This window comes from Cygnus atratus, chromosome 1, assembly GCF_013377495.2.
Source record: "Cygnus atratus isolate AKBS03 ecotype Queensland, Australia chromosome 1, CAtr_DNAZoo_HiC_assembly, whole genome shotgun sequence".
NCBI lineage: Eukaryota > Metazoa > Chordata > Aves > Anseriformes > Anatidae > Cygnus > Cygnus atratus.
This window is the reverse complement of record NC_066362.1, coordinates 153,936,775-153,961,330: the sequence shown is the minus strand read 5'-3', so window position 1 is coordinate 153,961,330 and position 24,556 is coordinate 153,936,775. Positions and strand designations below refer to the sequence as shown.

The 24,556-nt window shown below is 40.9% G+C and overlaps 1 protein-coding gene across 1 annotated transcript in view; it reads left to right on the top strand.

Annotated features, from left to right (window-relative positions):
• The first annotated feature begins 13,980 nt into the window (after positions 1 to 13,980).
• Positions 13,981 to 24,556, top strand: part of HS6ST3 (heparan sulfate 6-O-sulfotransferase 3) — a 316,546-nt gene continuing 305,970 nt past the window's right edge. The window contains exon 1 of the mRNA XM_035557033.1: positions 13,981 to 14,516. Coding sequence (XP_035412926.1) covers positions 13,981 to 14,516 — 536 coding nt within the window. The remainder of the gene's footprint in view (positions 14,517 to 24,556) is intronic.

The window sequence follows — 24,556 nt, the reverse complement described above, 5'->3', positions numbered from 1 at the left end:
CTGCCTTAACCTAATCTATCAATTGTCTTTGTATATAAAGTAGCTGTATTACATTTTATATTGATATTGAAGAGGCTGCTATTGTTACTTAACTGTGAGTTCTTAATAGCTTGTACTTGTTTCGTACAATTTATTGCTTGCCGTACAAAAAAATAAAAATTTGTTGCCACTGGTTATGGAAATAAAACTACCTTTGAATTCAGTGGCAGGATAAAATGGTAGCTGTGAATCAATGGTCAGATAATTAGCCTCTGCTGAACTAGAGAAAATCATTGGTCAAGTTTTTCTCTTGGGGAAAGATCTTTTCTGCTTAAGTTCAGGGATCTACATTAGACAGAAAGAATCTCTCTCCTGACACACCTCTCTCTCCCTCTCCAATTTAGGGTTATTGTTTTATTAGTTGCCTTAAATTTGGACAGGGTAAATGAAGTTGGAAGGGATTTCCAGATGTCTCATGTCCAACCTCCTGCTCAGAGCAGGTCGCTGAGATCTTTGTCCACTCGAGTCTTAGTGCCATCTCCAAGGATGGCACCTGCGCAACCTCTCTGGGCAACGTGATCCATTGCTTGATCAAGATGCAGTTCCGACTGCTCTTCAGAAATAAATACTGTGTCGTAACAGAGCATCACCTTCCTTATAAAGGGAATATTTATGTATATACATCTGTATACCTATCTGTCTTCCTTTTCCTTTGGTACTTAAGCTACATTCTGGCCTCAGAGCCAATGTACGCTTTTTAGAAATCTATTTCTTTATAAGTGCACAAAGGCAGATTTTAATCTCTTAAGCAGTGTGCAAACCTAGAAGATGGAGAGCGGACTTAATCTTCATTTCTACAGCAGTGTTATGTAATTAAGTATTGCAAATAACACTTGAACATTCCTGTACGTACATTCCATATGTATGAGAAAGACCCTCGGTTCTCTGAAACCGTTTTTCAGCAGAACAGAAAAAGAATTACAGCAAAATTTTAAAATTATTCATATCACAGCTGTGTAAATAAGAATTGATTATCATAGCTGTTTCAGTGTGAATAGAGGAAGTGATTAATGAATGCTTCTCTGTAAGATGCAAATGTTTTATAGTATTATTCATAGTGAGCTATGTCTATTTAATAGAAATAGTAGCAATAAGTGAAAATAAGTTGAGCTTCATCAGTGTATTCAGTTAGCTGAAAATAAAACTTTTTTTTTTTTTCTCTTTTACAGGTTGAAAACAATTTTTGCGCTGAAGGACTCCCTTTTTCCCTAACTTGGAGGAACACAAATGACAAACACCAGTCAAAAGGTAAGCCTGTTATCTATTTATTAATTGTCAGCCTTCTGGGCAGTAGCTGCTGGCATCCTTTTACCTGTCAGTGTTGTTCCTATGTCATTATGGTCAGAGCAGGTGTTTGAGATGTTTCCCTGGTGAGATTAAGTATGCTGCACTGAAGCACTTTTTGTCCATTCCGTTAGAAGTAAAGACCAACCTGAATTATGCAATTAGTGTATCTCTGTGTGGTGGTATTATGTACTAACACAAAATATATTTTATAGTCTGTTAGCTCTTCATTTTGATTGGCAGGGAAAAGCAGGTGAAAGAAAAATGGATGTGGGAGTAGCATGAGCCTGGTTTCAACAGCTCAAAGAAGCTGCTCAGTGGCAACTAGGGCAATCAAAATTTATGCTGCTTTGCTATGTGCCTACACATGCAGCTGCAGTGACAGTAAACGGTTCTCTTCAGGATCCTTCTCTTTTGGACTTCCATTTAAAAAAGAGATGGAAGCAAAATTTTGCTTTGTAAAATAAGTATAGAGGTTACAACTTCTTGCGACCCACCTCAGAACCATAAAGGATATACCTCCTGGGTTAGATGAGCCAACTTCCTATGAACCTGTGGGTACGCTTGTGTGGCTTCGTGGAGAACAGTAAAATTTGGCCATAATGGGAAATGCAGCTTTTGCAGTAAGCAGTGGCACTGTGGTGTTGTGCCAGCAGGACGGTGTGGTTGCACTGATTTCTGAACCATGCTGGCTCCTACCATGCCACACCTGGGCAACTAGCAGTAGCAATGAATAAAAATAGAGCTTGTCTTTAGCACGGCAGGCTTTTCTCAGTCTGACTATGCCAGATCTCAGCTTGCTGAACCAAGTTTATCACGTAACATGAGTTGGCACTTCTGATGTTATTAACTGGGGTGCTCCCACAATTATTCTATTCTTTAGAGAACCCTGAGGTTTTCAGGTGTTGAACACGAGCATTTTTCCCATTTTCCCTAATTGCAACTTGTGAATTTGTGTATGTACTCAAGGAAAGGAAAGTACAATATCGTATGTAGAATGCTGTGGGGTTTTAGTGGAAACCTTTTTAAGTGGTTACGGACATGTTCGTAATCCCTAGGATAGGTCATATATAGCATTTTAATAATACGCTTTTGTTTGTCTAAGCTATATTGATAAATTTGACAGGGATGCAGGTCTGTGTACTATATGTGATTTTTAGAAAAGATGTCAGCAGACAACCTGCAGGCACAATCTTACTGCAACAGTGACTAATACTAAAAAACTGAGCGAGTTGATGTGGGATGGATCTGCATTGGACCTTAGTATTTAAACAATAAAATGATTGAATTCAATTAAATATCTGAAAGCTGGATAAAGTAGCAGACACTCCAGGTGAATCTTAGAAGACATCTATTGTTTTTGTGGTTCCGAATGTGGGGCAGGGATGATGTGTGTACAAACAGGGTAAGTTTAGTCTTGGGCACATCATGCAGTTCAAGGAGAAATTCTTCTGTCATCTTCTGCCTAAGAATAATGACCTAACTCCAAATAATGTAGGAAAATCAAGAACTGAAAGGAAGTTTTGTTTTTGTTTCATGTTGATTCTTTGAGATCTATCTCAAAGATAGTATGAACAACCGGTGAAAGGGTAAATTAATGTCAGCGTTCCAGTTGGATCCAATTACTTGGATTTTCAATTTTTTTTAAACCAATTAGCCACCTACTGAAAGTGCACTGAAAACATCACGCTTTCTCTTGTATTCACCATCTCCAACCCAATGATTCTCAAATGGTGCTACATGGCCTGAAAATGATACACAGGTGATGCACCAGTAATATAAAAAATAACTAAAAGTGTTCTGTAAGGCTATTAAATAACCATTGTTACTGATTCAAATAATAGCCACACTCTTGTGTTTTAAAAGTAGTTTGCTACATGGAAATGTATGGGAGATTATAACTTTGGCAGGTAGAAGTTGTTTATATAAAAAGTAGCAAGTTAAGTATTTTTACATTACTTCATTATTTGATGGGTACAAAAAAAGTGCCTCAGAATAATTCTGAATACATTAAAAAAAACAACTGCAAAAAGGATTTCAGCGTGATAGTACAGGTGCATTTCCTGAAAAAAGATAGTATTTCCAGAAATAAAGGAGTTGTATTTGACTTATAGACCTATCATTTATGAATCAAAATGTGCTGCTGCTACATGCGAGGTGGAAAATTTAAAGTACCTGTACAATAAGGTATATCAGTGATTTTTCCCTTTTAGTCAGCTCAGTAAACCAAGCACTAAATCCTTGCCCGGAGGAGGTACATAAGAAAGCATGAGCTAAGTTGGAAAATTAGCCCACGAGTCCTCAACCAAATTGCCTTTGGCATGCTCCCAGAGAGGTAAACTCTGCTCTATCTCCCTGGGGCCAGCTCTGCCTGCAGCGACACTTAGGGTGACACCCGGGCTTTCACGTGGCTCTGTGGCTCCTGACTGGCTATGGCGCTGAGCAACCTGAGGTCACTCTGAAGTTGGTCCTGCTCTATGCAGAAGTAGAACAAGATGACCTCAAGCGTGCTCTTTCAACCTAAATTATTCTGTGACCCTTAAGTGCGATGTATTTTAATTAAAGCTTGGTGTAACTAAAGCGAAACAGAACTAGTCACGCATTATTGTGTGAAATGCAATGGGTTTGTTTCCATTGGAACAAATTCCAGTGCTGCTTTTCAGATTTTGCTATGTCCCTTTTCCTTGTTCCATCATTCTGGTAATGACAATAGCAAACTAGCAGCCAGGTTTCTCATCTCTCAGGGCTCATTTCATCTCACTTCCCAAATCTGAAAAAAAAAACAACTTATGGACAAGTCATGTAAACCCATTCCTTTCAATAACTTATACTGAATATATTTACAGGGAACATAGAAATATTACTTTTCAATAATGTAAATTAACATTTTATGTCCTTTTCAATTTATCTGAGTATATAAAATTTTCAATTTTTATGATTTATATGCAAAGCTAATTACAATCCATTGTCAAGACAGCTTTAAAAATCAATGTAAAAAATAAGTTATACATAAATGAAAGAGAAGGAAAAAGTGCAGCCACAAGCTATTACGCGTATAATGAAAATGGATTTATTGCTCAAGTCTTATTACCTTCTATTATTAAACCATTAAGAAGGTCCCTTAAGTTTAATCCAAACTGGAAAAGACACATTCACATACACGTATATATGATATTCCAGCCAAACATACATTAAATGAACATTGTGAGAATTAAAACTCCCAGAAGAAAGATAAAATTTATTATTCCCACATCTCTGACATTAGTGTGGTATATCCATAAATAAATTATAAAATGTGTACTTTAATAAGTTCATAAAATGTGGGACAGTCAGGAATTACATTTTTTTTAGCACTAAAACATGCACATATAAATTCAATCACAGATTTGTATCAGGCTAGCACATTTCTGTAGTTCAAATGGCACTAGCCACTCAAAAATCCAAATAAGTCCAGTCTCAGTGAAATAACTGGTCACTGAACCTGCAAGGTTGCGGTTAATAGCTGTATATATGCAGATTTCTGGAGCTTTGCACCTGTGTATTGAAGTGATTGCACGTAATTAGCAATGTGATTATCAAATATGTTTTCACATACCGCATATAATTAGACTTACAGAAACACACTACATTTAGAATATTTTAATGTAGATAAACTTTGGGGGCAAAAATGAAGTGTTATTAACAAAATGCAAATTGTTTAACCTCTAATGTGCTAGCTTCTGCTTCTCCTGTATCTTTCTGTTAGCAAAAGGATTCCCAGCCATGCAAACTCAGTGCAGCTTGAGGTAAGAGCCAGTTCTGCAGATTTTTTCACCTCCTACCTGTGCTGCTAGAGCAGTGATGTGTGGTTCCAGACAATGGGACACTGAAAACTCAAGGCAATGAAAAAGAAGGCAGCAAGATTATTAATACTGGATGTATGCTATCTGGATGTAGAGCTCTTTGTAATATCTTTGTTGTTAAAATAAAATGATCATGCGTATGGATAGATGGCTAACTTCTAAGATTATACACACATATATATGGTAAACATATAAGTAATATCTCATTGTAAATTAATGAAAAAATATATTTATCCCTTGGTTTGTGATCAAACTAGGTTTCTGACAGGAAAACCTGGCTTTGTTTCTGTTTTCCAGTATTCCTTGATTATAACTTCCTAGACTAACTGAGGTTAAATCAAACATATGGCTTCTGTACTGGTTATTTACATTTGTTAATCTGCTGTTAGTACTATAATTCTGATAACTACCTCTGACAGTTATCATAAACAATGTATTATATTTTAATAGGCTGGTACACTCAGGCCTCTTGAAAGGATTACGATGAAATAATAGGTCTACTGTATGATACGTAGGAAAAAAAAATAAGATCTTGCCTACTGGAGGTCCCAGACTCCTTCTCCTAAAGAGTCTTTCTAAAAGTCCTAAAGAAAGTACAAGCTTCCATCTTCTCCATTTGTTTCCTTTTTTTTTTTTTTTTAAATAAACCTGTGGTTCTTGAACACTTTCTTAAAGGAATGCAGTTCTAAAATCTCTGGACAAGTTTCATCCCACTATTTCTTAACAGTTGGGAGAAGTGATTATAATTATAAAAAAAAAAAAGAACTGTATTTAAATAAAATGGCTGTACAGCACATGATTTTTGTTATAAACATCAATTTAAAATGTTTCAATGCCTGCTAGTTCCCAGTTATGCTTGGACATAGCCATGCACAAGTGTAATTGTTTAATAGATCAAATTCTGATATTTCACTCACCATCAGTAATCTGTAGGCCTCAATGTGACTATGCTGCTGTAGGCTACTTTTATCTTCTCTTACCAGTATAATTCCTGCTCTATTTTAGCTTTTTCTTTTGCCAGAAACGTATGTGCAATGCTAGTTGTTTGTATGGACATGCATCTCCTCACTGAAACACTTCAGCTTCAGGTCCAAACTAGCTGCTTTGACCAACCTGTGTTTTGATCTCTTCTTCGGACAGCCTGAGAACTACTACCTTGATTTTTGCCATTTTTAATCTGAAATAACACTTGAACAATCTTCATGTCAGTTCTCCGTCTGAATTTACAGTTTTCATCTCTAACCTATCTGTGTTGAATGATTTTTCTTCCTTCTAGTGTTTTTTAGCTAGTCTTTAGTTTGTCTTAGACTGCAGAGCCAACAAACAGATCCTTCCTTGCTATTTTAAGGGCTAGAGGAATTACTCATCTTATATTTTGTGCCACAATTTGCTGTTGTAGGTTAAAACTCCCAGTTCTTCTGGTAACTGGTTTTCCCAGCATATTTCAATCCGAAATCATAAAATGCAATAAATTAGTGCTGGAAACAGGTGTCTCAAATCAGGACCTCAAACTGAGTATGAGTATCTAACCTGACACCTACAGTACTAATAACTTCTGCGTTGTAAGTTTTGTAGATTGGCCAGATTTGAGGTAACAGGAGAAATTCCACTGTAGCCCCGGCTGTGAGTTAACTTACATCTCTTCTTAATTAAACCTAAATTCATCTCAAAAATTTTGGGAGTCCAACTAAACTTTTAACTGATAATAGAAGCAGTATTTTAGTGACTTTGATAGCACAAATTAGAGAACGATTACCATTCATACATTTTATGAATACACACACACACATAAACCAACAATAAAATCAAATCTGTGTTACAGAAGAATCGCTGATCGCATGCCTTCAAGTTATTAGAATGAACCTAGAAGGAAAACTAAGTTAATTGGAAAAAGCTTACTTTTTTGTACTTTGTGAAGGCTATGCAACCCTGCTGTGAGTCTGTTTATCTGATAGAACGCTGAGAATTGGACCTCAAGAAAAACAGAAGTTCTAAGCAAAAATGTGAATACATTGTTTACTTCTTGGAAACTATCCCGATTCTAAAACATTTCTTCATGATGAACAGCACTGTTGAAATAATGCCTCCTCCAAGTGTGTAGGGTTGGCACAATTTTATGGTTGAGTAAGCAATTTGCTTGAACAGGAGATACTAAGGAGAAAACATTGAAGTGGTATTCCAGCTAGACCGAAGAGGGACTAGTAACTCAGGTGCTTATAGAACTAGACTAGGTGAATAAGAGTTAAAAAAAAAAAAAAAAAATCCCCTAGCAGGAGTTGGAGTCCTTAGAAAGGTCTGAAAACTCCTGGAGAGGCACATAAACAATGTGTGGTTTGTGAATTCAGACTTCAAAGTATTCAGGTCAGTTTGCTGAAATGAATCCAAGAAAGGTCTAAGAAGAAGTAGTGGCAACCCAGAAAGCGATAACAGTTCTGAACTTGCTGTGATTTCCAGTAAAGAGTTGGAGGTCGGTTATAAAAGAAAGGTTCAGACTTGCAGACAGCTGTGAAAGCCAGATAGGGGTGCTGAAAGTTGAGCCTGATCTACCGCTTGCAATGCTTTTCTTCATTTTCCACCTGTATCCCACGAAGATCAGATGAAAGAGATGAAAGAGTCTGAGATCAAATATTACAGAAATAATTTTTTCCATTTTGGAGGCGGAGACTTCCTGGAAGACTTTTTGTTGTTGCTATTGGAGCTTTTTTTTTTTCCTTTTTTTTTTTTTTAACATCACATCCCAAAGGCTAAAAGATGAACCAAAAAATAGGTTGGAGGGGAAGTCTAGTGGATCAATTGTAATACTACTTCAGATTTACTTCAGATTTATTTCTCAGCAGACATTACAGTTTTACTCTTCAAACAAAGCTGGGATGCAGATTTGGATAAAGTTAGGCTGTAGTTGTCCATAGTAAATATAAAAGTCAATCTTGAAGGAAAAGACAAGATATGTCCAGAATGACTTTGCAAAGGGCAAGAGGGGTGGTTTGGCTTCTAGACAAAAGCAGAAGTGCACAAGATAAACTGATAGTGGGATAAATTGTGGTTGATGGGGACTGGCAGATTAATATCACCTGAAATGAAGGAAGAGGGTTTTGTGTGGCGAGAGGACAAAAATGCTGCTATGATGCGTATCACCAGGTGGCAGTGTTACACAGTCTTGCAACTCCTATACTGTATGAGAAAATTTGGGGTCTTGGAAGGAATACTAATAGGGATATTTGTTAGTTTCTGTTAGGCAGAAGGAAGTTGCAGAAGAGACGGGTCTCTCCCTGCACTGATTGCCTCTGATTGGTCAGAGTCAGTTTTGGGGATGGAGTTGCAGTCTGGGAACTGAGACGTTGACTTGGACATCACAGTCTTGAGAAAGGGGAATGTACTGGATGCTGTTAGGCTGCTCTTTGTGGGGAAAAACAAAAGGCCATATTCAAATGTAATAGAGATATCCTTCACATGATTGTCAGTGACTGAGTCTCTAGCACTTCTACTTGTACCTGAATCTAGAAAAATATAAGCGGATGTGGTATGGATCAAATGCCTTTGATCTGTAATTAGTCCACAAAAGCTGCTCTTTTAGCTACTCTAGAGTTTACATCATAAATATTGCAGTATTCAAAGGCTGGAGACTGCAAGGAATGTGCGTAAGTAGGTCTAGGTTTTTCTCTGCACAGGACAGAAATGGGAGAGCAGTTTTCTTTGTCTGTCCTGTTAAATGATGTCTTTGTGTTGCAGATGCCAGTTGTCATAAAGAGCATACACAAACAACTCTATGTTTAGTTTCTTTGGGATTACAAGAAAACACTTTACATTTCATACTCTTTGCCTTCTCCCTTTGCTCCAGGACCCGCATTTGCTGCTAGTCATTTGATATTGCAACCTCAAATTGCTGGAGTAGTTGCAGCCTCACTCAAGTCGCTTCCCACTCAACAACTCTTATCTGGCCTTATCATGAAGCTGCACACATCTTCTTGAATGGCAAAATCAGCCAGAGGCTCTCTGTTAGCCAGTTTTCAGGCAGTGGTCACACCTCACATCATCCTTGCTATAGTTCTGATTACACTTGGATTCCAGCAAGGGTCGCCATTGTTTGTGCCTTGTGGCCATCCTGTTCTCCAGGCAGTGAACTCTGGTAAGCCCCTTACATGGTCCTACATGCCAGAGATTTTCTCTGCTAGAAAACATATGGGAACTTTAACCTGAGTTTTGTAATGCTGATGCCACAGTCCTAAAGGCAAGAGAGAACACAGTTTTTCTTTCCTTAAAATAAGAACTGCAAATGCTCTGGTGGTGGAGTCTACATGAGTAAATTAAACATGCTCAGGAACTTTCTTGGATATGGAGGCCATATACTGTGACACAGCTTAACTTGCAGTGGTGCTCTTGGTGACTGAGTGCTGGTTGGAAATGTTTTCTGTAATGGTTTGACTCCCAAACTATGTCCAGGGGTTGTTTGGGAGAGTGCTAATTCACATGCCAAAACCTAGTTAGAGCATTTGTCCTTCTTTACTCTGCTAAATGACCATGTTGCAATGCCCAGGAGTGATCCCAGGTGCTGTTTCATTTGCTGATGCCCACTGTGAATCTAGGGATGGGCTGTAGTGGTGCAAGAGCAAAAGACAACCATGTCTACTCGGTAGAAAGGACGTCTACCTATACACAGCTAAGCTTTGGCATTTATCTAAAAAGATCTAGCTCAAAGTTTTCAGAAATGTTTTTTTTTTTTTTTTTTTTCTGGGAAGCTATCTTCCCAACAACTGTAACTGTATATATATATTAATTTTTCTATGAGCAATTTTAAACTGCTGAGTGATGGTTGTAAACAAAAGGGCACCGAGTAGAATGCTGGATGTTCCTGTTGCCCTAGATCAGTGCCTTACACAGGTGGAATTACCAATATTCAAAGCAGAATACGGCTGGTCATTTATCTCATGAGGAAAACAAGCAGCAGTGTGTAAAGAATGACTTTCAGAGGTATTTGCATATGGACTGGCACACATGAAACATTTGAGACTATGAAGCATCAGCATAGTATATATAATAAAGGAATAGTGAACTGATACTATATCACACCCAGGACAATGTATGAAAGTAACTGAAGAACATATTTTAACTCACATCTTTTGCATTATGATCTCTGCTGGACCTCAAATGTTGCTGCTTCTTTGTTGTCTATATCTGACTAAAGGAAAAAAAAGGGGGGTCATAGGTTTAAGAAAGTTATTACCTACATAAAAAGAACAGCAAGCATGAGAAGTAAAAATTAACGTGTCGTGATGAGTTGCAAGAATTACAAGATGGTGAGCCGGTGACAGTATAATGCATAAATTACTTTAAAAGGAAGAATACAGCATTTAATGTGCCATTGAAATAGAAGGTTCAGTAACTGCAAAGAATAAAATTTAATCTGACAAAAAATAAGGGAGGTTTATACTATAAACCTTGGAACAAATTAATCCCAAAGAGATGAATGAAGTTAGCATGAGTCTATTAATTTAGCTATTACAGTTTTACAGTTTACATCCTTGTGAAAAGGGAGAGACCTGGGACTTGCTGAACAATGAAAAATTGTTTTATGGGAAATCTCAACTGGCTACAAGTGTTGAAACATTTCAGGTCAGGCAGTGATAAATAACTGAAAGAAACCAACGTGACGTAAGTGTCACTTCAATTTTGCATTAATAGATTATTAGATGTTAACCTTGTCAGACAGGTAATTGCTGAATGAAATCATACTTTTGTACCTTTGCTTCGTAATATCATTTTCTTAGTCATGCATTTTGTACCAAACTTGATGTTGGCACTGACACTATTTCACATGCCCGTTGGTTCAGACTAGCAAATGTTATATCGATTCCTAAAATAAACGGTAAGCATGCCAATTTTTATTTTTAGCAACTCAGAAAGTCTGCTGTGTGCTACCTGGGAAGTGCCAAGCAGAAGAGGCGTAGTGTGTTGGAATTTTAATACAGTTTTGTGCGTGTATTTTCACATGTCATATGGTAGAGATGACAGTAGAGATTGCATGCTGTTTTTAACAGGTGTTTTGTTTTTTTCAGGTGGTCTACCTGAAATTGCTATGAGGAGTAGATCATTTCAGAATTCTCTTATTTGAATACTTGGTGAACTCTGAGCTATACTCTGACAGCACAGGATCTTGGAGAATTATTATGTAAGAAATAAGAGAACCTTAAATCTTACTTGTAATTGTTTTGTTTTGAAATCCATGGAAACTTTATTCAGAGTACCTGAAAACTAGCTTGTAACTAACTTTTGATTTTCCTTATAAGTAAACTCTTGTTGGAGACTTACAGCTGAGTTATATTTTAAAGGGAAAAATGTTGGGACTGAACAGTGTTTGCAGTCTTTTAGGGCTTTGTTTTGAACTCAGCTATGTTCCCATTAAATCAATGGAAACACGACTGGATTCAAAATGACCCTTATTATTGCTTCACTGGGGCTGATGAACTACAGCCATTGACTTTGAAAGAACCTAACTAATTTTAGTGAAGTTCAGTCCCACAGGGCCTTGCACCATAGCACGTACATCTCTAAGGAGAACATAAAATACTACCAAATAGGAACACTACATTCTCTTTGTAGGGACACTCAGCACCCGCTGAGTGCAGTGCCAGGCAGACACCTGCTGGAGACCCCGAATGCTCCCCAAACCTTTGCCCTCACTGGCAGTACAGCTTATGGTGTAATGGTTACGGTGTAAACAGCACTGTGTGCAGTTGTGAAGAACTAGGTGGTGGCTGGAAGTACTGTGGGTTTTAGCTCTACAGCAAGCACGATCTGCAAAACACCATTAGGAATATTAAAGTTTATAAGTAAAAGGCTGTCCTTGAGAGCTGCATAAGCACATTCATTTCTGTGGGCCTGCGCATACTTTTTTCCAGTTTCAGAAATAAGACAGTTTTTTAAAGGTCAAGTTTCTCATCTAAACCTCATTATAAATGTTCTTCTCCTGTACATCCTTTCTGTCCAATAAAAATATATATATATAGATATGGATTTTTTCTGGTCTTCACAAATCAGTAACTGTGTTGTGCAAGTTTAAATAAATAAGAACTTTAAATGTAACTGTAATTCACTTTCCCTGTTTAGTAAATTCACCTTTTCACGGAGATGAAGGTACTGTGTCAACAATCTGGTATTTATTGAGAAAATCTTAAATTGTCATAGCACTTCTGTATCTTACTAAAAGCACTATGAGAGATACTTCAGTCTAAATCCTTTAGCGGTGATTTTATTTCAAATACACTGTTACCAACAGAAGCCATCCTAGTGCTATTCTGTTACAGAAACAAGGCTATACTTAATGTTGCTTCTCTGTTTTGATGTTTGCTTGTTGGGTAATGAACAGGCTAAAGGTGAGAACAAAACGCTGCTGTACCTTGTATTTATAAATATTCACCTATCTGTGGGACAGGCTCGCTATCACCCCTTGCTAGGGGTGAATTTCACCAGATAATCCATGGCGTTCTCTGCAAAGTTTCCTGCAGAGAGAAGTCCATCTCTCTTGATGTCTCGGTAAGATCCAGAGGCTTTTACCAGCCTAATACCTTAACAGTGTCGTGGGATCCTGGAAAAGTGTATGTGTGTGTGATATGTGTGTGTGGTACGTGCGTATGTTTGAAGTCAGGTGACGGATGGCGTTGTAGCAGCAACTTTATGAACATTTTCCAGCTTCCAGAGTTTTATCTCCTTTAGTTTAGGCTGTTTTCTAGCACTTTGCAATATTTCTCACAAGTTTTAATAGGAGCTGACGTTCTCTTTCAAGAGTCTAAATATTCCTGCTTTCTGTATAAAAATCTTCATCGTAAAATACAGAGGTTTTATCGGTTTTTATAGTTTTAGAGTTAAGTAGTCCCACGGGGATGTACTGCTCTGTTGTTAAGAGGTCTTCCAGAGTTGGTTGGTTGAAACTAAGAAAGTTGCCCTAGCGCTGCCAGGCATCTAATGAATAAATGGAGTAAAGGAAGACATTCTGTGATTAAATAGCTTGGATGAGCAATCAGCCCGAGCACGACGTGCTTTGCATGTTAATGCGCCATAACCCAGGGGCCGTACAAGGCTCGGATTTGGATGGGAGGTGCTTGTAACAGACTTTTACAAAACCCGGAGAGCTGGGCGCGGACAAAGCAGTGGTTTTGGCAAGGAAACGCCCGCAGCGCCCGAGGCGCCTCAGCACCAACGGGCCGTTGAACGTGCGGGGCCGGGCGGGACCGTTGGGGGGCTCCGGGCCGAGCCTCGCCTCACGGCCCGGGCGCCCCGCTCACCTGGCGGAGCCCCCTTTCCCCCCTCATTGGCTGCCTTCCGCCCCGCCCCCGCCTCCTCATTGGCTGGCTCCGCCGACCCCCCGCGCGCTATTGGTCTCCGCCCGGCACCTGGAGGGGAGCGAGGAGCGGCTCCCTCTCCCTCCTCCTTTACTCTCCCCCCCGCTCCCATTGGCGGCAGAGCCGGCGTGCCGGGCCCGCCCATTGGCTGCTCGGCCGGCCGCGTGCCCGGATTGGTGGGCGGCTGCGCGGCGCCCCGCCCCGCGGGGGGCAGAGCGGCGCGTTTGGGCTGGAGAGTTGCCGGCGCCGCTCGGCAGCGCGGGGCTGCGGGCGCCGAGAGTCGGGCGCCCGCTGCTGCCGGCCGGGGAGCGCGGAGCGGGGCATGGCCGGGCCGGGCTGAGCCGAGCCGAGCCCGGGGCGGCGAGCAGCATGCCGCCGGCCGCCGAGCGAGGGGAGCCGGGCGGGACGTCCGCCCTGGCAGCGGCCGGCAGCGCCTGAGCCCGCGCTGCACCGCGCCGCGCCGTGCCCCGCGCGTCGCCATGGACGAGCGCTTCAACAGGTGGCTGCTGCCGCCGCTGCTGACGCTGCTCTTCCTGCTCATCGTCTACCAGTACGTGTCGCCCGCCTGCCCCGGCGCCGCCTGCCCCCGCCGCCCGCCGGCCTCCGCCGCCCGCCGCGGAGGGGACCCGGCGGACGAGGAGGAGGCGGAGGAGGCGGCGGCGGCGCTGCCGCGGCTGGTGCCCAAGTTCCCGTTCGCGCGGGGGGAGCTGTGCCGCCGGGTGCGCTTCGACATGCGGGGCCGCGACGTGATCGTCTTCCTGCACATCCAGAAGACGGGCGGCACCACCTTCGGGCGGCACCTGGTGCGCAACATCCGCCTGGAGCAGCCCTGCTACTGCCGCGCCGGGCAGAAGAAGTGCGCCTGCCACCGCCCGGGCGGCGACAAGGACACCTGGCTCTTCTCCCGCTTCTCCACCGGCTGGAGCTGCGGGCTGCACGCCGACTGGACCGAGCTCACCAGCTGCGTGCCCGCCGCCATGGAGCGCCGGGGCTGCGCCGGCAACCGCACCCTCAGGTCAGCCGCGGGGGGGGGGGGGGGGGGGGACAGGGGGCGCGAAGCAGCGGCCGTTAAACGGCGCGCGCCCGGCCGTTAGCGGGGGGAGGGGCCCCGCACGGACCCCCCCTCACTTTCACCTCACGGCGTTTGGGCGGGAAGCGCCCGTCGGTGAAAGCGGAGCGGCTAGTAAATAATAAATTAATAAATAATTGAGGGTTACGTGTCCGGGGTCCGCCGTCCCGTTCGCTCCCCGTAAGGAGGCGTGCGTTTTGTTCCCGAACTTGTGCCAGGGACCGAGCCCTGCCCGCTTCTGCGCGAGTTTCTCTCAGCTACGCATCTTTAGAAACTTTATTTTTTAAAATAAAAGCACAACCATCACCGAAACCCTCCTGTGTATACACGAGTGCCTCCGCAGCCTTGTAATTGGTATCTGACAGCCCTCAAAACCTCTTTTTTCCCCTCATTTCAGGGCAGCAGGTGAGATGGTTGAGTGCCCGTCGCCTGCTGCTTTGGGGAGCTGGAAGGTTGTCGTGGGGAAAAAATCGCCGTGTGAATAAATATCCCCGGTGACACGGGCTGTAGGCTTCTGTGTGCGCTGCTTCTCTTCGTGTTAGCTTGTGTCCGGTCTTGGAAAAAAATCTTTTCTGTTTTGAAATGGGAAAGTTGTCCGACGGCAGTCTCTCAGCATACAGGATAGCTGTAGGCGATTCACTAAGTTTCGGGCTTTGTTCCCACTCATTTACCATGAAGTCACGTTTCCAGGCTAGAGTTAGGTCCTGTCGTTATTTGTATGACAGACTCTGAACATGTGCAGTAACAAGGTAGCAGATCAATTCTCTCTTAAACTTTAACGCTGTAATGATTGCAGTTTCAATTTATGTAAAATACTTGAGGGGAAAAAAAGTCTTTCCTTTTTTTCAAGTTATATAGTTTTCCAGATAACACAATGTTCTTTCATTTTACTGCCCATCTTAATTTTTATGAGTCTGCAGACTGTACGTTTTTATCAGCACCACTCACACGTTGTTTTGGCTCTTGTAAAAACACATAGTCCATGACGCCCGCGGGCTCATTTTCCCTGGTCCAGTTTATCACCAAGATAGCTGGTTGCTGTTGTTGAACAACAAGATGACTTGATGTAAGCATCAAAGACGATAACGGGCCCTCCAGTACCACAGAGCTCCGCACGTTTGGCGTGATTCCAGCCACGATGATGTAATGTTGAGCGCTGGGGACTCAGGCTGCACTTGCAGGGTGCTGTTAAGGCAACTCATACAATTTTATGAAAGATGTTCAGCTGGGGATAAATAGAACGTATGGCTTCATGTGCTAGTGGAAGAGAAATGCTGTGGATGTCTTCAAGGGCAAAATAGCTTTGTGGCAACAGTACAGCGGCAAGGAATATTCAATAAAATTGTAAAGGAAACCAAGGAGGGGAGGAGGAAGAGTAATACAGAAATGTCTGAGGATACTTTACCTGTCCCTGGCATCCTCTCTTCTTTTCCTTTGTCATGAAGAGTAGTAGTAAGTGAATAACCAAGTGTTAAATTCAGTGCCAAAGATTGCAAATGGGTGGTAAAAGTGAAGTAGTAATTTTTATACTTTTAGGTAGAAAACATGATTATATTAATTGATAACTTTGAGTTGATTTACAAAGCAGGTCATGGCAATTATTCAGTTGTTGGTTAGTAATTATTTTGATTGAAGAAAAAGACAACTAGTGACACTTCAACAGTTACAGCTAAAGTGTTTTCTTAATTTTTTTGGTTTAGTTAGGGAATGCTTTGGTTAGTATGGCATCTTACTTGGGCTTTCTGGATTCATCTTCACATAAGTGAGGGAAGTGCTGTGAATACTTATTGGTCGTATCATTCTAATACTTGCTCCTTCTTGTTGTATTATATGCTGTTCTGGGCAGACATCTTTTTCTTTTTATCATTGCTTTCTCTTTACAGTTGTGTAGCTTGACTTCATTTTTTTTCAAGGAGTTTTAAAATGAACTATCAGATAACCCTGAAGTATGGAGTGGCTCTGCTGCGAATGTCTTTGCTCCTGGTAAAGTTGGAATCAAGCCTAAAATACTTTGCTGGAGCACTGTACTATTAGAGGCATATGTCTAGGTCTTTTTTAACGTATGAACTGAAAATTGAGCGTGAGGTGACCGTGTGCCTAAAATAAGGAAGGAACTAGCATATGACCCTAAAGTAGAGCATACAGATTTTTTAGTCATCCGTTAGAGCTTCTGAATGTATTTTAGGCATTAGACTTCCCTAATTAGCTTAGGTTTTCTCTTCAGCCTTCCAGCAGTGGAGCCAGGAAATCAGGCTGAATTGGTTAGGTATACGACACTGGATTTTCTTTGTGGCTGGGAGGGGGCAACAGGACAAACCAAATGATGAATTTGGTACCCAGGTGTTTGAGCTCTTGTGTAATACATTTGAATATGTGGTGAGGATGATTCTATTCTTTTCTTCATAGCAAGGCATTAATATAATCTCTTCTTTCAGCTCTCAGTATATGTAACTGATCTTTAACCACAAAGAAAGGATAAGCAATTCAGGATGTAAATCTCTGCATTCTGAAATCGTGGTTCTTAGAGTGCTGGTGATTGTGTAGCATAAGTAAAGATTAAATAAGTGAAAGCCTTGTTTAATCTTGTTTAGTGTTCTCAAGTATTTTATTTGCTATTTTGTTGTACGTTAGATAAAGTCCTAACTTTTAACACAGGTTTGTAGAAGAGTCCGTGGAAAAAATAAGGGAGGGAACGGTCCTAAGGATTTGAGGAAGTGCGTGAAGCCCTACTTCACCCTGGATTTATTGTCCTTCATGAGCAGTGTGCTTACAGATGTCTTACATCTGTAAGATCTCATTGGGATATCGCAGAAACCTGATCTTGGCTTTTTTCATTTTCTGGTGTTTGAGTTCTGAAATCTTGTATCCCAAGAAGGAACTCAGGGCAGAAGCTGCCACCGTGGCCCAGCAACTTGAACTCCTCAAGCCCAAGCACCAACTCTAATTTTGAGGTCGCTGGACCTATGGGAGACCTCTATGGGACTTATGATGTGATGTGTCCTCGGTCCAGCCTAGGTACTTCAGTGTGAAAAGTTGTTTGTCTGTGTATTGGATGCTGATGTGGAGTTCAAAAATCTTTATCAAACTCTTTGTTATATTTGGAATCAAAGCTATTCTTTTGAATGATGTTACTTTAAAAAAAAATAAAGGCACTACAAAACTTTCATTTTTTTCAGTCATTTACACGTTTTAATTTAGAGGATGTGAGATGTTCTGTTGAAATATTACCTAAGTGTTTACAGAATAGTGCCGTTAGTTTCTAACACTAACGCGCAGCTTTCCCTCTTACAACAGTTGCTTTCTGGACAGTGAGGATATGGAGAAGAGTATGCAGTTGATATGGTCTTAAATTAAACTCATATTAACGTAGTTTTCAGCTCAGTGTTGCAAATAATATAATTAGAACATTGTGACTTCTCTCAGGATGCCGTTAGGTTCACATGGAAGCTCTAACATCAGTAGCATACCCAGCAAACATTTCACAGGAGTCTTATTGCTGTACCCTGTACATGCAATTTGGGTTATTTTCTGTGCCTTCCAAAAACGGCCGTTACAGGAGAAGGTAACGGAATGGTGCACAATCTTTTTGTAAGGAACGGTCTTTTATCTCTGACCTCTCTGTCCTCACAGTTGATGTGTTTAGTTCTACCTTGGGAACTTGGCTTTCCTTCAGAGGCTATAGAGCTTCAACCAACATTTATTGAGGACAAAAAGGAGAGAGAAATGACGTTAGATGTCTAAATTGGGATGCCATGGAAGAGCTGGTCTCAAGTCTGAGCAAGTGCCATTAGGCTGCCTCTGTAGACAGTGGGGAGGAGCAGAGTAGTACAGCCAGTCCTTCGCAGGGGCGGAGACATGGCTGAGACCTGATGAATTTTCCTCTGGAGGGGCAGCTCTTCCTTTCGGTGGCTACAAAGGAAGACTGGAGGGGCTGGTTTGGACTAGATGTTTAAAACTCGATGGGAAGTACTGCATATCTCACGTTGCAGACACGTGGCCCTAGTTGATATTAGGAAGAACTTTTTTACTGAAAGGGTTGTTAGGCATTGGAATGGGTTGCCCAGGGAAGTGGTCGAGTCACCATCCCTGGAGGTCTTCAGAAGACGTGTAGATGTAGATCTTAGTGATATGCTTTAGTGGAGGACTTGTTAGTGCTAGGTCAGAGGTTGGACTCGGTGATTTGGGAGGTCTCTTCCAACCTAGACGTTTCTGTGATGTCTGCCTCTCAAGGTACCAGGTAATAATACCTGGTGTGTGGCCTCTCTGCTTTATGTATGAGGGATTGAAAGGGGACCTTTAGAAGTTCTTATCAAGGCACGCTTTCTCCCTTGCTGGTGTCTGTAATATCATTAATAATTATTCATTATTATTTATTGCTAGTTTGATTAAATTAGGAAGGTAATCTTTTAAACTGCACACTTGAGGGAACACTTCATTGAAACTGTTGTCTAATTTTTTTATATGAAACAGTGAAATTAGTCTAATTCTGTAAACCACATGAGCTTTATTATCAGTGCAGTGTAGTCTTCTAAAGTATTGATTTTCATTAATTCGCTTCTACTATACTTCCCAGTTCTTCATGTCTAACTTGCTGTATGCTCTGTTAGTCTATGGAAATATAAATCAGCAATAAACCCGTGAGTCACAGAATTGGGAGAGTTAAATAGAAATTAGCAGGTTCCCTTTTCCTCTGATGCAGTCCTATTGAGGTTTTTTTAAAGCTCTAGCAATAAGAGAGCATAAGATGGACTCCTTTCTTTGCAGCCATGGTAACTGTGATCATCACAAACACGTAAGAAGAGTGCTAATTGAAAATTAAGACTATGCTGAACGTAAGGAGGAGATGAGAACAAAAAGCTTCAGGTGTTTAAACTGAAAAACCTGCAAATTCTCTATCACATCTTGGTATCTTCTGAAATGAATGTTAGAGTTAGTGAGCTTTTATTTTTTTTCCCCCCTCATAAATTTAAGGAACAACAAGGGTTGAGAAACTTGTGATCCTGCTACTGACAGTCTGATGTGGTGATTTTTTTTTGTTTTGTTTTAATCACCTCCATTGTTGGTAACTTTAGAAGAACCCTTGGTAATCCCTTCTAGGGTTTCAATATCCTTACAGTTGGACAGTGGTACTGTCTTCAGTGCTCAGTGTGATTTTTATTTTTTTTTGAGGGACGTGGAGTACAAATTGATCCCTTGCTTTTTATTTGCCTACTAGGTACTTCAGTTCTTAGGAAGTCCTCTTTCAACGTTCCCTTATTGAAAAAAATAACCCAATCCAGCTCATTCTATATTTCTTTTAGGTCATTTTTATTGTTTTTCTTCTTTTTTGGGTTTATGTCAGTTGTTTTCTTGAAATGTGATGCTTCGGTGGTGGTACGATATTTCATCCATATATGTAGTACAAAGTAGAGCAGAAAAGATTACTTCATTTATTCTGGAAGTTATGCTGTTGGTTGTACTTTTCAGTGACACTTGCTCATTTTGCGGTTGCGTGACATTGACTGTCCAGCTTGGGATTTAGACACTATTTATTTTCTCAGAGACTACTGCTTATATTTCCCATTGTCTTTTTTATGACTCATTATTTCTGTTTAAGTATAGAGCTTTGCATTCATCCCCACTTGGTTTTGTTCCTCTTCTGCCAGTTTCTAATTTGCAAAATTGATTTGAATTTTAATTTTGTCCTTCCTAGCTTTATATCATTGACGTATTTAATAAATGTGTTCTGTATTCAGCACCCATGTTGTTGATGCAAACATCGAATAGAATTAAATCCCATTGTAATAATCTTTTGTTTGGTAGAACTCCCTGGAAAGCAGTTCTCAGAGTTGTGCCCCTGCCACATTATTATTACTATTTTGCTAGGCAGTGTTTTTCTAGCTTATGACACTAATTGGAAGTGTTGTCTAGTCATGCTATTCTTTTAAAGGCATTTCCTTCTTGCTCTTCCTTTTTAAAGTAAATTACTATATTTTTAGAAGGAAATTTGACTTGATCCAGCTTGACTGAGACTACGGTGCTGTCTGGTAGGTAATCTTTTCTTCTGTGTGTTTTAAGCTCTTTGTTTTAGAAATCATGGCCACTGGAGTTAAGCTGAGCGTTGTTTCCCGCAACTGTTTGCCTTTCTCAGCCCTCTGATCCTTCACACGTCCTTCTGAAGCTTCCTGTGGCAGCCTTGGTTCTGTGACTGGTTCCAACCCCTTGATTAGTGCTCTCGGGTGGGGATTATTTTTATTTTCCCCAAGCTCAGTTTCTTTCTAGATGTGTAATTCATGTACTTGCTAACTGTTGTATTTCACAATTTTCTTCTTTCTGTTGGAATGACAGGCTTTCTCTTGTGTTTTTTCAAGGGGGTCTGATGCTAATAAGACACTGAACTCTTCCATCTTACATAACAGAAGTGTTCAAAATGTTTATCTTGTTATTTGCTCGACCTGATTGGAGAATATATTCCTAGAATATTATCCTTTACTACATGCTTATTTCACTTTTCTTTGTCCCTTCTAGCTCTTATTCCAACTTGAACATAAAGACCTTTCATACTCTCTTTGAGTCTGGTTTTGTTTCTAATTCCTTCTTGTGCTTAAAAGCATGTTGTGGTTGAGCCTGCTTTCTTTGCGTTACTGTTAATTGTGCTTCTGACCGTTTATTGTTTGAATAACTAGCATCTCTCCCCACTTTTTTGCACTGTTCTTGTCTCCTGTGAGATGTCTGCCCTCCAACCCAATCTCAGGAGCGGCAGACAAATGACTGATGGGGACAGAGCTTCCCAGCATTGCGGTTGTTGTGGCTCTGGAAAACTTTTGACCCAAAGTCTTGTCTTGAGGCTGTTGGAGCTGTAGCAATAAGCCTCAGCAGGCTGCATTGCATGGGGGCTACAAAAATGACTAGAATTCACGTTTTCTGCTCATTGCTAGTGTTGATGATACAATAGGCAGCACTAATTTGGTTAGGATTTGATTGTTCTCATTCACCCATCACTGTAACTTACAGATACCTGTGAAACTTGCACCTCCTTGCCTCGAAATTTACAGAACGTGTTATGAACATGATCGCTTGAGCAGTAGTTCTTCTAGTGTCTGCAAGAGAGCTTACCATGATTTACCCAAGTGAATTTTCTTGCCCCTTTCATGCAGACCTCACTGCCTCTCTTTTTAATCTATCTTCTTACATGTTGGGTGGGTTTTTATTGTCTCCTGGATATCTTATCCTGAAAAATAGGCTAATACCCTTCTTGAAATGAAGGAGCTATTCTCTTTGTGCAGGAGCCAGTCAAAGGGAGTCTTGGGGACAGAAGTGGAAGTGTCAGTACCTTCCCCTAGGGCTGCCCAGTGTTACAAGACAGCAGCTGTTTCGACTCCTGTGTTAATAAGATGCTTTTTAATTTGTATTATCTAGCTGCCTAACTTAATTTCCAATCCTCTTGAATAGGGTATTGATTGAAACCCAATTCTTACATAGTTTTAGGTGTACGTGTTGGTCTGAGGTGGAATGGGAAAAGTTTCTGAGTAGTGCCAATAGAAGTTAAATCTGTGGACAGAGCCAGTGGCAGCAACAGGGATAAAATTGTAAACTTACTCTGATTTTTGAGACCCCTGTGGGGGCAAGGGGCATCTCTGCCAACTGGGTGCTGTTAATCACAAAGTAGCTCAATGAAAAGGGTGGAGAGCAATTTGAACCAAGTGTCTTCTCCCCTCAAGTCTGCAGGCAGCTTTTATACGTTGCCCTCTAAGTCAGTAAAACATTTCCTCTTGGAGCATGGTGCAGCAATGGCAGTGAACCGAGCTCCTAACGTAAATGCTTTGCTCTCTGTGCAGCATGAGACTTGAGGAAAGCGAGGGAACCGATGTTCTGCAGTGCATCTAGTATTGCATTCAGACTTCTGCCTGCTCTCTGGAATTATTTTCACCACAAACTTAGATTTTCTTCATTAAGTACTAAACTAAATTGATTGTCTTAATGTCCTGAGTTGCCTTAGAAGGTAACTGAAAGTTCTGTCACGGTTCTGTAATTGCTAAACAGATTTTCAGACACAGTGTAGGAGGCTGATTTTGTGACCTGAAGGTCTAATTTGGCCTATCTGTATGATAAAGTGATTCAGCATTGACACCATTACTGATATGGGGGGGGGGGGGCGGGGGGGAAGAAACTAGTGGCAAAACGATCTTGGGGTTTTGTTCAAGGTGGCATGGATCTACTTTCAAGCATATTCTAGAATGGCAACATCTATAACTCTTGAAACACCTGTGGTCTCTTTTCATCGTCAGTGCTTGAGATTTCAGTATGTATTGACTAAAAAAAGTGTAGAATGGGTTCTTGCAGTGATACAGTCTTCTATCCTCAAGCTCTGAAGACTGTGGCTGTTCTGCTGTAAAGCAGAATTTCTAATTTTTTGTGAATACTTAGCTGCTGTTCAAGGATGAAACTGTGTAAGGACCATGACACACTGTATCAAAGCATATTCTTTAATGTGTGGGATGACCGTGTATCAAGGCAGGGATGGTAGCATTCAGCATCTCTTGCTCAGACATTCTTGCGCAGGCGTTAAGCTGGGGGAATCTCAACAGCTCTAAACTGCTTTTAGATGAGTTATTCTAACAACAGTTAGAAACTGCTTGTTTTTTGCTTACTGGTGGTCTCCAAGAGCAATTTGTTGCTGAGAGTTGGAAGGGTAAAGGAACAAACTAGTGATTTTTTTTTTTTCTGGTTTATGATGGCTTTCAGTAAATGAGTGCTGAGATAGCCTAAGACCAGTAATTGAGGATTTACAGGGTCTGCTTCGCCTCTGTGTCTTGCTTGGGCTGAGAGAGAGAGGTTGGAGGGAGCCAATGGTAAGCAACCTTCATGTGTTAGAACTTAACATGGGGTAATACTTGAATGCCACAAACTCAAGAAATAGCTTGAAGTTGCTCTGTGTATAGTTTTGGCAAACATTTTGTTATCTGGGTTTTAATATTCTTTTTTAAAATCAGTGTTCTCTGAAGTAGCTCTTGTGCTCTTTCAATATCTGCATCTATGCTGAGAGTTGTTTGAACTTGTGCAAAACACAAGGTCATGTTTCAATAGAATGTGCAAGATTAGAATGGATTATTCTCTGTGCAAACAAGTGATTCTGTATTTGTTAGATAAATCAGCTTTTATCTGGGAAATGTAAGCAACAAAGGTGTTAGTAAGTAAATAATCTTCATTCCACTTTTTAGAATAAAATTTTCCATGTAAAAAAAACATATTAAGGGCTTTTTTGCACATCTCTTGCTTGGACAAATGATAAAGCACCTGATTTTAGAGATGCCAATAAGCTTTTAAAATGCAGTAGGAGTACCGCTGCTTCTAGGACTTCTGCAGCATCTGGAAGTCTAACATTGTTTTAAAAATCAAGCGCTGCAATTTAACTGGTAGCAGATAATAGTTGAGTTTACTCCTGTACATTTCTCTAAAGATCTGGGTTGTGGTCCACAGCTTAGTCATTAAAAAGGGAGGAGGGAATTGGGTTGTAATTTTTAACTTAATCAGAATGTCTGGAGCCTCTTCTCTTCTTCATGAAGTAGTGATCTGCCAGAAGTAGGTTGCTGTAAAGTGGATTTCAGACATATTAGAAGTGTTGTGTTAATACTTTGATATATCAGTTGTCAAAGTGTGTTAATGTAGGCTGAAGTACGGCTTTGAGTTTCCACAAACTGAGGAGATGCCAAGCGCATTTATTTAGTAATGGGAAATTCTGAATGTCATATTACGAATATGCTGCGATGGAAAAAGGAATGACCAGATGCAACGTCATGTTCCAGAGTCAAAATAATGAAGGATTGTTGAAACAAACAGTTATTCATAATCAACTTGACACTATGCTACCCAGGTCTGTGAAATATCTTGACGCTTCTGTGAAGACTGGCCATGTGGCTGCAGGTGCTGTCTGGTACTCTTCAGGATGGTAGGGTAAGTGGGGGTGCTGACCTCCCTGAGACCAGTTACTTCCAGCAAACAAGTAA